General features: G+C 41.2%; 1 protein-coding gene across 2 annotated transcripts in view; it reads right to left on the bottom strand.

Annotated features, from left to right (window-relative positions):
* Positions 1-12,498, bottom strand: part of URB1 (URB1 ribosome biogenesis homolog) — a 45,339-nt gene that overhangs the window by 16,800 nt on the left and 16,041 nt on the right. For both annotated transcript variants that reach the window (XM_032197396.1, XM_032197405.1), the window contains 12 exons: positions 12,251-12,363; positions 11,409-11,528; positions 8,314-8,430; positions 7,515-7,653; positions 6,305-6,475; positions 5,067-5,263; positions 4,508-4,732; positions 3,790-3,969; positions 2,122-2,977; positions 1,178-1,379; positions 908-1,085; positions 72-130 (listed from right to left, as the gene is read on the bottom strand). In XM_032197396.1, coding sequence (XP_032053287.1) covers positions 72-130; positions 908-1,085; positions 1,178-1,379; positions 2,122-2,977; positions 3,790-3,969; positions 4,508-4,732; positions 5,067-5,263; positions 6,305-6,475; positions 7,515-7,653; positions 8,314-8,430; positions 11,409-11,528; positions 12,251-12,363 — 2,557 coding nt within the window. The remainder of the gene's footprint in view (positions 1-71; positions 131-907; positions 1,086-1,177; positions 1,380-2,121; positions 2,978-3,789; positions 3,970-4,507; positions 4,733-5,066; positions 5,264-6,304; positions 6,476-7,514; positions 7,654-8,313; positions 8,431-11,408; positions 11,529-12,250; positions 12,364-12,498) is intronic.

Genomic DNA, 12,498 nt, shown 5'->3' with positions numbered 1-12,498 from the left:
TGTTTCCAATATAAACAGAACAAGGCCAAATGAACAGAACAGCATCTTCGGTGCCTCTCAAAATTACTTACTTGAGTCCCGTCTTCACAAGGTTGTACCAGTCATCTGGGTCCACTTCTTCAACAAAGCGCTGTGCATGCAGTATACAAAAAGATATTTACATTTAGCATGTAGAATTTCTACAGAACCAGCAATTTGTTTCATGTACACACTAAAAACAGGCAAGCCAAACACTTAGGTGGGACAATCAAAGGATAACAGGGAAGAAAACCCTTGGACACAACAATCCTGGTTCAAATGAAACTGCAAGTCTGGTTTTGTTGGGCCTGGGAGAAAGGAAGCATACTGGCTGTATGTAATTAAAGAGCAAGCTGGTCTCTAGGTACCAAAAAAACAAACCACCAGAAAGAGGTCAAAGGCTGCCTGGAGAGACCTTCAATTTTTACGTCCTACAAGGATTTGCTTACCACACCCAATTAAAAAAAATACAGCAGTACAGAGGGAATGATCGAGTAGGTGTGCTTTATGATCAGTCAGTTGTATTTCTGCCATTCCGTTCAGAAGGCATGGCATGTGGGTCTTGTCAGAAGCACGCCTCTCTTGTCGCTCTTTATGTTTTTCTTTAAAACATCCATCAGCAGCCTTTGGTTTTTAACTCCATAACACCTCGAACACTGATTTTCAAAGAGCACTGTTAGCAGAAAGCTATCATCAAGAAACAACACAAAACTGATTCTCATAAAGGTCTGGCAAGACAAAATTAAGTCTGTACAAGCTATTAAAAGCCCACAGAAGCCATAATCACTGAAACAAAAAATAAAACCCAAGACACAAATACAAAAGCATTGTAACATAAATCCACACAGTCACAATTTTGGATGCTGGCAATGGACATAAGAAGTCTCACCAGCAATTCTTCTAGCCTCAGCAGCATTGACCTTTCCACTTCTTGCTTGCTTTCCTCTTTATTGTTGTTGTATACGGCAATTAATCCCTTCATGCAGGCTGCTAACAGGCTTCTCCTCCAGGAATTCATCTCTTCAGAGTTTTCAAGCACTCTAGATACAGCATCTGCCACCATCCAACTGTGGAAATACAGATTTGCATTCATACTTATCTACCACAATGCTTTATGACACAAATTTAGTCATGGAACAGGACAACTGGATTTGCTTACCTCTCATTATTTCCTGCTTTCTCCAGAGCAGCAGGAAGCTGGTCAATAAGCTTTCGCAGCCCTTTGCTTTCTGCAGATGGCAACAACTTGGAAAGAACTTGCAGTTTCAGAGTGACCTCGTTTGATGTTTCGGTGTCTTGAAATACACTGGAAAGCTCTTTCCACAGAGCTTTTCTCAGGACAGGTATAACAGCTGAGACAACTGGAGGGGGCACAGATTTCACAGAGCGTGTTAAGCAACAACAGACTTGTAATTACAAAAATTCCAAATCAATTCTCTAAGCAAGCCCCAGATTACTTACTTTCTAACTGTTATACCACAGTAGCTGCTAAAGTGCCACAGAGAAGTGCACTCTGTAATATCATCATTAGAAAGTATTTAGTATATACAGCAGATAACCACTTGCTACACAGCTGATGCAATTAAGCATGGGAAAATTACACAGACATTCAAAAGGGGGACAACTTCACAATAAAAAGCCTTGTCCTTGCTTATCAGGAAGGATGAAATCCTTACCAGTTCTCTCTGCCTATGGACTTGTAGGAATTTTTATCTCACGTCAACAGACACCTAACAAGTACCTTATAAATCAACTCGGTTTGCTAGCGGTTTCCTATACTTCCTACACCAAACCACATGGGAAAGCATGAGAGATTTTTCACATGTGCTAAGTATTAAGGGTTTCAAAAGAGAAAACCAGGCAACAGCGACCATAATAGCACTTTGCTTTGGTATAACATCCAAGCTTCACTACAGTCCTTTACTTTTTATATTGGGAAAGTGTTTAAAAAAAAAAAAGAGAGAATAATTAGATGTAATTAACTTCTATGAGCTCTACTTGTTGTGCAGAGGATCCAAGACTTTAAGACCAGAAGAGCTTACACTGAGAATTTGGCCTTCTGAATCAAAATGAGTTGTGATGAGGGATGAGTTGTGGCTTTACCTGTGGAGGGTCGGGTGAAACCATACTGGTCTCTGCATTGCAAATATGTATTAATGAGCGGAAGAAAGCTCTCCATGTTCTTCCTCAGGTACTTTTCAGTGTCACAGCTTAGACACCACAGCTCGAACTGCAGCAGGTGAGTTCTGCAGTGCTTTATCAGTGTGCCCACAATGGCAAGGCAGGTTTCTGACCCCTGGTTAAGGCAGTAAACATGCACCTCTACAGTGACCATGTGTGCAAATACTGGCTCGCTTTGGAGAGCATGAAGGAAAACTTTCTCCAGGTCTTTACTGGTTGATGCTGACATCAATATCCCCAAAGCTTTAAAGTGCTCTGTTGATAGTAGTAGTTCTCCTCGTTGGGGTTGCCTTTGGTAGCTCTCTGTGAGGAGCTGCACCAAAATTTGTCCATACAAACTCAGCTGCTTTCCTTTTTTAGGGGATTTTTCAGATTTCTGAGTAGTCAAGCTCATCTCAGGAAGCTGCAGCATGGTTAAAGTGATCTCCTTCAGCTGAGCTGCAGACATGTACACATGCAATTCCTGAAGAGCCTCCAGCTGGTAAGACCTCTTGGGAGAGACCTGTTTTCCTCCTTTCCCCACAGCCTGTAGCTCTTTCAAGACACTCTTCCTGATTGCTTCAAAATATTTCAATAACACATGTACGTGATCCATGCTCTGCAACATCGGGGCACCTGTCTTCAGCAGCTGGAGCACACCAGAATTTACATGAGCTGACAGGAGTTTCACAGTGACAGGGTTTAAACTGTGCTGAGGAAGAGAACGTTGTTCTAAAGCCAGGAACCAACTCTCCAGCGTAGGATGCTTGAAAATCAGCATGAGCATATCTTCTAGGGTCTGTAACAAATGGTTATAACAACATTACTGAATGGATGATTACAGATACAGAAAAAGAAAATCATATTATCTGCCCATCTTCCAGAACATGTTTATTACAGTAACTGGACATGAAATTGCCTATTAACTGGTCAGAAGATAAAAATATTAATGAAATACAGGCATAGTATTACAATTCTTCTAACATCTGTGATGTGGGGGGTATGCCTTCACTGAGCATTTTCCACATCTAAACACATTTCCAAGGGAAAACCATTTCTTCCTTGATACAATTCCATCCTAATCTCTAAAAATCCATAGAACGTATGAAAGGAGAGAAAAATTCACTTTTCCCTACAACCTTCTCCCAGACCTTACCAGCAACTCTCTGCATTAACCTGTTTCCATTCAATACACCTCTGTGAAATATAGTATATGATGTCCTGTTCATTCCCTGCCCTTCTGAAGGCCTGACAAAAGCTGTAGTAAGCTCCCACAAAGCAGCAAAATCCTATTTGAGCCCTTATACAGAGATCATGTAACAGACACACTTTAATCCTAACTGAAATCCCAGAAGTCCTCAAGACTTATCAAGTCACAGTGCTCACAAAGCCTGATCCAGAAGAGTTTCCCTGTTCTCTGTCACTGTTCATTAGCCAATTTCATGCTCTGGTGATTGGTGACAATGTATCAACAAAATCTGTGGTAAAATATCATTCAAATCTCAGATGATTTGCTTTAATAAACAGTTCAGTAAAACTTATGGATGAATAAATCAAACCAAAGTTTACTATCAGGTAAGCTTCTGGGCCATATATCAATGGGTTCTGTACCTTGTCATCTGAAGACTCCTCTGTAATCAGAGATTCCTCATCCATAAAGAGATCTGATGCATTCTGATGCTCTTTTTGTTTCTGCCGATTACCCAGCTCTATCTCATTTCCCCGGCACAACAAGCTGCTCAGCAGGTCCAAAAAGAAGTCAACAAGGCTGGGACCAGAAGTTTTACTAAGCTGTGAAAACACAGACATCTTAGAAATTGAGAAGAGAGGAAGATGGAGACAAAGACAATTATCTAACAAGTAACAGAACAAATTAAGAACTTCCCAGATGACAACCTTTCTAGGGGAAGCAATTCCCCATTGTAGAAACTTGATTCTAACAAAATTCTCAGGGTACCAAACAAATACTTAAAGATTTTCATCTATAGTGTGACTTCCAATATAACACAGGCCAATGAATTTCATCTCCAAAAAGGCTTCTTATGGAGACCCAAGAACCAAGATAAAATCCTAAGTTTATTTGCACTATATGCAAATCAGCAAAGTAACCCATGCAAAAGAAATCAGAGTCCTCAACAATTAAAAGGTTAGATATTTGTTTACAAATTAGGTGCAGGTTTGTCTGATGCTCTATAGGCTCAGTGAGAGCTGAAGATGTAAAAAAGCTGCAGAACTGGATCCTAAAGTTTTAACAGCAAAGTAATTTGTACTTGCTGTATAAAAATAAACCAAATAAACCCACAGTGCCAACACAACACATCACTCTTACATTGCCAAAGTCCTCCACTGTGGATTTCAGGTACAGCAACACATGCTTTACTCCTAATACAAGCTGTTCAGATGGGAGCTGGGAAGCCAAGTCTCTCAATTTTGTCTGGATATCATCTTCCAGTAAGGTACTGCTTCTTCTTGCATAGGCCTGCTTTAGCACAGTTGCAAACACAGAATCCGGGGCCAGAGAAGGTTCTTTGCACGCCTCTTTGCATTTTTTAAACTGTTTAAAATGGAAAAAAAAAAAAAAAAACAACACACACAAGAGAAAATTAAAGACGAGTATTACCTGAAGTTTCTTTAGCTACCTGTTTTGTATCCTGGACTGACAATCCAGAGTAGGACCCTTGTGCTCTGGCTTCACTTCCCAGCCACAGCAAAGACCTCTCCTGTTGTTAGAGAAATACCCTTAAGTGCATTTGTGTCCCCCCGATGGGATCAAGAAGTCATGATTAGCTGAAGGTAAATGCACTTTCCAAAGAAAATGTAACCTTTATACACGGTGGGCTTTTTGTAACACTGGCTCAAGCATTCAAGTAACTGCAGGTATTCCATACCACAGGTTCCTGAACTTGCTGGGGTATCCAGAGATTATAGTACTGGTTAAATTGGTAGAGCTGAGGATATTTAGAAACTTTCAGGGACTGCAGATCTTTATCATACAGCTGGAACATCAAGCAGAGGGCAAGGGCATCTCTCTGAGAGTGCAGAAGGTCAGTGAAAACAGCAACGAGATACTCTACGATGTGTGCTCCTGGAAAGACAAAATAAAAAAAAAAAAATGACACCTCTGAAGTAATCTGCATAAACACAAACACACACACACACACACAAAGGCCTCTTTCCTTGAGACCCAGACAACAAGCTTTAAAGCATTATTTTAAAAAGTACTGAATGGGATTAAAAAGTGTTTTTGACAAGCCAGACAAGCATTCCCACCTCACTGAGGTATCTGAAAAAAATCCTCTATACAGTAGTAGTCCTTGGCAAAGTAAATAATTACCCTACTTCAAAATACATGCTCAGATTGGCCTGTTTCCTCCCAGACAAGCATAAAACTAACTCTGTCCTTACTGCATTGTGCTAAACTTGCCTGCATAAACTCCAGCCCAGCACTACATAAGAGCAGAAATGATTTGTACTGGAGGGAATACACTTAGGTTAACACACACTAGTTAAATTTGGAGGATTTTATTTCAGACCTGTCAAAGTTCCACTTCAGAAGCTATTCAACAGCCAGATATACATTGGACTCAATGAGGTGAAGGCTAGCAAAGCCTGCTCTCAAGCCAACAGCTTCCGCTGTGACTTCACCAAATCCTTTCTGCCTCCAGCCATTGAAACCACCTTCCTGTCAGGATCCACGTATCCTGTGTTACTGAAGCACAGCTGTCTCATGCCAAGATTATCCATGCAGGGACACTCTGCACTGCTCCTCAGTCCCCTCTGTAAAGGGCTTTCTTGTCTGGCCTGAGGTTATTTGCTTCCTCCGCTTCCCTGCACCTCACCTGGGAAAGGTCAGCTCTCTTGCTCTCACCTAGACAGTTTGCTCTCCCACAATAGAGTTCCCTACATTTTAATGGTAGTTTGTAAAGTGCCCACATTTCCACTTCTTTTCCTACTCCAGGAACCAAGGAAGAGCTTATCTAGGGTCAGGAGAGAAGGACCCATCTCATAAGCCTCTCCTTAGCAAAGAAAACCATGGAAATGTACCTCTTTCTGCTGGCAATGGTAATAATAAGGTCTTGTGGAGCCCACTCCCATGAATGATACAGAGAAACAAAGAAGTTTGTACCTGTTTCATTTTCAGCCTGAAGCAGCAGTTTATTCCTGGCTTCTAATGCAGCAGGGACAACGGCACTGAACGGAAATGTTTGGATAATGGTATCTTCGTTTAAAGTGAACCCGATTTCTTCATCTAGGCCATCACTATCCTCAACTAGGACATCCACCATATCAAGGACATCTATCGTGTGCAGAAAAAGTATAAGCAGAGGATTCAGCCTAAGTAGGTACCAATGGAAGTATAATCCAACACTTCAGGAAAACGAGGCTGCTTCTGAATACCCAAAGCAGAAAAGGGATAAAAGACAGGCCAAAAATCATTCTTACAGTGCTCAATTTCAGGGCTTGCCATTTAACACCACTGTTGAGCTGACAGAAGGGAAGAGAAGAGGTGCATCAGCTGCTAAAACCATGATTGCATGAGGTAAGGACTACCAGATCATTATGGTGACAGGAAACATGTATGGGCAAGTAGAAAGGGAGCAGCTACTTCCCTATAAAAAGAAGAGCTGGGGCAGTCCTTGAAGAGCTTTTCAGCTTGGTATAGACAGAGAACCAAATCTTGGTCATGAAAGAGTTAGCAAGAGATTTAACATATGAGGAATAGTGTTACCACATATTCTGTGGCTGGTAATAGAGCCAATTTAAGGCACCCGATCCATCTGGGACTGAGTGTTCAAGTACCTCAATTATCTTAAATTTATGTACTGCAGAAGCCTACGCATGGACAGTTACAGCAGAGCAGCTAGCACATGGTAAGCTGGCTAAGTGTCCATATCTGCAGAATTTTGATTATGCCTGCAGTAGGACTGTGACTGGTCCCTGACAGCACGGGCAGCAAAATTCCAGCCACGTTCGTTAGAAAGCTCCTTGTGCACCCCAACCCTCTCCTCATGGATGAATGGAGATGAGCAGCCCCAGGGGAGGAAATGTAATAGCTTTCATTTTAGTCAGAAAATGCTGCTGCAGGACCCTGAAGAGAGATTTAAAATACTGCTGGAAAACCATAGCTGCATCAGAAATTACTTTGTTGGGCAAAGACGTAACTTTGCAGTTCAGACTTCTACTTTTGATACTAAATATAGCCAGAAGCCTAGCTCCTACAAATATATACTTAAGCAAGAATTCTATGGTTATCAGTCTTCAGTTTGCTTGACTACAGCTAGAAGATTTAGCACAAAGTCCCAGAGCACCCTGTTGTTGAGGGAATCGCCACATACCATCAATGTGAGAGATGGGAATGCTGACGTTATCAGAGTCTTGCTTAAACATATTAACTTGAAGCATGCTGGCCTCCTGGACAACGTCTGCCGCTTTATCTGTATATGGATAGGGGTTTGTCACAAGTTTCAGCAGGATCTGTTAACAAAGGTTGAGAGAGAAATGTAAGTGCATAGGCTAGTAAGTCCACAGAAACCATGATTTGTTAAGACAGACTATGGGCTAAAAGCTCTTGGAAGCTAGGGAGGTTTTAGGAGGACAATTCCCATATGCGTCTGAGGGAATCTGCCTGTGGTTACCACTGCACGTTGGACCTGTGCCTGGTGGAAAATGAAAGGTCCACTGCAATTTTGCAGCCGAAGTGCTACCACAGACTGAGTCCCAGGGGAAACTTATGGAAAGGAAGCACTGGGCATTTAACATCCTGCAAAGTAAACAGGAAACATCAACTTTTCTTGTAAAAGACTACCAGTTTCTGAGGTCTGATAATTTTGGCAGGTATTACTGTGTAAAGAAGAGGAGATAAAAGCTATCCCCCCACCCCAAACGCTCTACTCTTACATCAACAATCCTGTAATAACGACTTATCTTTCTAGATTTAGTTTTCCTCCAGATCACTTCACCCTCCTCCCACCCAAGACAAAGCTGTCAGCTCTGTGTAAAGAATTACAAGCACTGCCTTTCTCAGAATTCATTCACTGATCTCTGAGAGGTTTCTCAACAACAGCAACGAAATAATTAGTTTCCATTAATGCTATTCCTGGCATTGTTTATCCAGCTAATTTGCACAGTTGTTACCCTTTCCAAAAATTGAATCACTGCTTCCTTCTTGTCTTCTTTTGTATTATCCAAGTGTTCCAGCCAAACTGAAAGTTCCTTCCATGTGTACTCAAACACTCCACTGTCATGTAAAACCTGTCCAGAAAAACAGAAGGGGGTAAAAAAAAATAAATAAAAATATAGATCTCTTTGTACTGCAAATTCATGTTTTTTTCTTGGAAAGAAACGAAGAGCAGGTGGTTGAAAAGAAGTAGCTGTCATTCTCACGCCCCCAGTTCAAGAGGCCTTATTCCTACTTACTAGGGCCACTCTAACTCCATAACAGTCCCAAAATGAATGCATTTCTTCAAATGAAAGCAAACCTCCCAAGATTTAATCAGCTGGCCTCAGATTAACTATGGCCAAGGCTTCATCGTTGCTGTTTTGCTTACTGCTCTCCCAGGAAGAGCTGAGAGGTGAGGCACGAGTGGGTTACAGCTGATGAATGAAACCTGCTAAGCTCTGCCAGACATACACAGGCTCTGTAGGAAGTGGGCAAGAAGCAGTCCTAGCAGCCACGGGGAAGAGAATGGAGGTCTTTAAGAATGACCAAAGAGGCAAAACACAGCTTAATCCCTACTGGAAAAATCAGCTAACAGCAGCTTCTTCTTTCTGCTCCTGTCTTCTCAGAGCCTGTCCTCCTCTCACCTGCTGTGTGCAGCACAAACCCTGCACAACTCCACCTTGTTCCTGTCCTCACACAGATCACGCGTATGGGATGGATCCCACATGCACACTATTCAAGTCTGCTGTCAGCAGCTGTCCACTTGACGGACAGCAAGCATGTCACGATCTCACTACGAGCTTTCCTTCCTACGCATTTGGAAGGCAAGACTTCAACAAGCACTAGGGACACAGGAACCTACCACAGCACTGCCTTACACTGGAAAGGAAGGTCTCCCAAAGGCTAAGAGCCAGAAGGACTCCTGGGTCAACACAGCAAAGTCCTGCTGTTGTCAGCAGTCAGTCAGCACAAACACCACTGAGTTGTTTGGTCACAGAGCATTCATCCCTTCCACCTCAACAAACCTTACTCTTGCTATTTCGGGGGAGCCAGCTGTGCTGCTTTAAGTGGGTTGTGCTTCTTTGTGACCCCAGAGTGTCGTTACAGTAAGAAAAAAAAAAAAAGGCCAGAACCATTAAAACAGCCTGTTGAGAGGCTACTGAAAACTACTAATAGACTACAAAAGAAAAATCATTGCTAAATTAAATCAAAATCAGGCTATTTTTGCAGAAAAGAGTTGGGTGAATGGGTAAAGAGTAAATGAACTGCAGGCCATGACCACTGCTCAGAGAGAAGTCTGGGCATACCTGTGGGTGGTTTGGGTGGGGAGGTAGACACAGTTTTACCACAGTCAAGTCCCAGGTGTTAACATATTTAGAAAAATTTGCCCACTTTCACCCTATCTAAATTCAGGCCCTTTTCTGAGACACCCAAATGAGGAACTTGGCGAACCTCTGCTCCCTCTGTGAGAGAAAGGAGTAGGAGGAAGAGGAGGAGGAATGGCTGTCTGAAGGACCATCCAGATGGCAGGCAATTTGAACTACACAATGGTGTATCTGCCTGTCCCTCACTCCCAACAACAGAAGAAACCTTGAACAGGTTCCAAACTCTGGCACCTACGTTGGATGCCTGAAATGATGCGGGATGAATCCATGCCTTTGTTTCTCCCCATACCCCAAATACAAAGAAAGCCATCACAGCTCATTTGCTCAATATTTACTCTGTGTACACCCCAGCAGCTATAAAAATAACACGGCTGCTTACAAGAAACTGACAGGATAATTCATTTAATGAGGAAAAAAAAGAAAAAAGATCCATTTTTAAATAACTCACTATTTTTGGCAGAGTCTCAAAATAGAAATACACTTGCAGCTCTTATGAAAACAGGCAGGAACAGAATGTGAAATCCAAAAACATGCTTTCCGATTATACAGCACGGTGTTGAAAAATAAGCAAAACACACTCATTAGCATCTATTCTTAGCAGCCTTTCTGCTGACATAACTGCCCTAACTTCACTGCTTCTGTCTTCTCTAAGAGAAAATGAAATAGACTGAAAGTAAAAGAGGAAACAAGAATGAGTCAGGCAGCCCACAACCCCACTCAGCAAAAGAATCCAAATATGCGAGAAAAACTGCACTGGGTAGATTTGGATTGAGACATTCTTCATCACTGCAAGACAAAGTTAACCTGCTTCTAGTCCCCTGCAGTGATCAAGGGAACTACAACCTAATTAAATCACTCTAACTTTGGTTTAGCGTACTGGACGTTACAATTGGGCCCTGTAATTGAAGCTAAATGCAGAAATTAAACACAAGAAGCTATATAGATAAACTTGTACGCAACTAAAGTTACGGGACATTATGGTCAAGGCTCAGAACACCTTTTTAGTTTTGTTCTCAGGGAGAAAGACAGCTTGTTTGGTTGGGTTTGTTTTTAATGTAGGACTATCCCTACTAAGATAACTAAAAGATGCCCAGTCTTCTTGAAACTTGTAGTTGATGAGCACTTCTGAAAGTCAGATCTTTCCTACTTAAATGCACAGAAGTGGATTTTATTTCATTTTAAGACAAAAGCATTCCTTAAATCATAGTTTGATTCAGACTAACAAGATTTTTATAAGGGCAGAGCGAACATAAGACTTGAGCAAGGCAAGAGTGACAAAGTGCAGATTAAATACATCGAGGTAAAAAAAAAGGAAAGAAAAAAGAAAGATCAAAACTAATCTTTGCTTGATCAAATGTCTAGGCCATTGCAGGCACAAACTACATCGTAACATTTAACTCAGCCTAGGGGATGGACAAACACTGAAGATGTTTTTCTTACTGTTTCATCAACTCTTGCAGCAAATTCAGTTGACAGCATTTGTTTTCACAGAGTACTTGGCTAATAGGTTACAGCAATTTCCAATAACAGTCACAGGAAATGGAAAGAAGACTCTGTTGTCCACACAAGTACATAGTAAACGTATCTACCTTATCTATCTTTTTTAAGGAAAAGTTCTTAGGATCTTGAAATTTCAGATGAATGGAATATAGTGAATATCCTGATATTTCAGATCAAACACTTACCTTGATAATCAGCTTTTTGGTTGAAATTTTCAGATGAGATTGGTTACTTGTAATGAACATTTTCATCAGTAAATAAAATACTGATTTTTCACCGGCTGTCTTTTCTGTCTCAGAGACATCCTATAAGACAAATATAATAAAATTCCTTTGGTACTGCAGAACTGTACAGGATTATTTTGCACTACAGCAGATATGTAATAAGTATATGATTTTATAGACAAGTCCAAAAGTACCAAAGCCAGCAGTTAATGGGATGATTGCATTCTGTGAACCAGGAAGATAAGTATAATGCGGGGTTTTTTTTTGAAAATGGGAGAAGAGAGGAGTAGCAGAAACACCAGCTAATACAAGAGTCCCAGATAAAGCCACCTTTCTCCACAATCATCCATTCTGCTTATATTTCTGTTATACCCAGGAATTCAGATTTCCTACAAGTAGTGCCTGAATAAGACAGTACCGTAATCATTTAAGAGATTGAACTTGATCCTCAAAGAAAGGAAAACAATACAAGTCACAGGGATGCTGAACACTATCCGAATATCAAAAGACAATCCTCCAGCCATTTCCCCAAATCAGAAAATTCTTACTTTTGCAGTTCTCTGAGGACAACAAGAGCTGAAGAAATCCTGTCAGCCCTCTTTAGGTAGACAAAAATTTCTGTCCTTGCTAAAAACTCTTCAGCTCAGAAAGAATTCTTTACTAATGTTAAGTCTGTAATTTCTACCGGTGATACAAAAAGAGTTACCCTCTAAAAGAACTAGACTGGGACTAGTTTAAAAGCAGGCAGTTCTGGATTTGAGGATTATGGGCTAAAGAAGCATAAATCTGCCTTGAAGTCTTACCTGTACTCTGAACCAGGCAAATTTATTTGCAGGAAGTTCCAATGCCACTTTCAGTATATGGTACTGCAGAACAGGGGGGACCTCCTCTCGGAGGCCCTGTTCAGTGACGATACCTGAGGTTTGAAAGCAATAAATTATCAACTTTGGAATATCTTACTGAGATCATCAGGAATACTACGAATCATTTAGGGTTTCAAAACACCACTCTGAGATAAATTGGCAATTCGTTAAGTTTCCAGACCATAAGA

The sequence above is a fragment of the Aythya fuligula genome, chromosome 1 (genome assembly GCF_009819795.1).
Source record: "Aythya fuligula isolate bAytFul2 chromosome 1, bAytFul2.pri, whole genome shotgun sequence".
Lineage (NCBI taxonomy): Eukaryota > Metazoa > Chordata > Aves > Anseriformes > Anatidae > Aythya > Aythya fuligula.
This window is presented reverse-complemented; position numbering and strand designations above follow the sequence as displayed.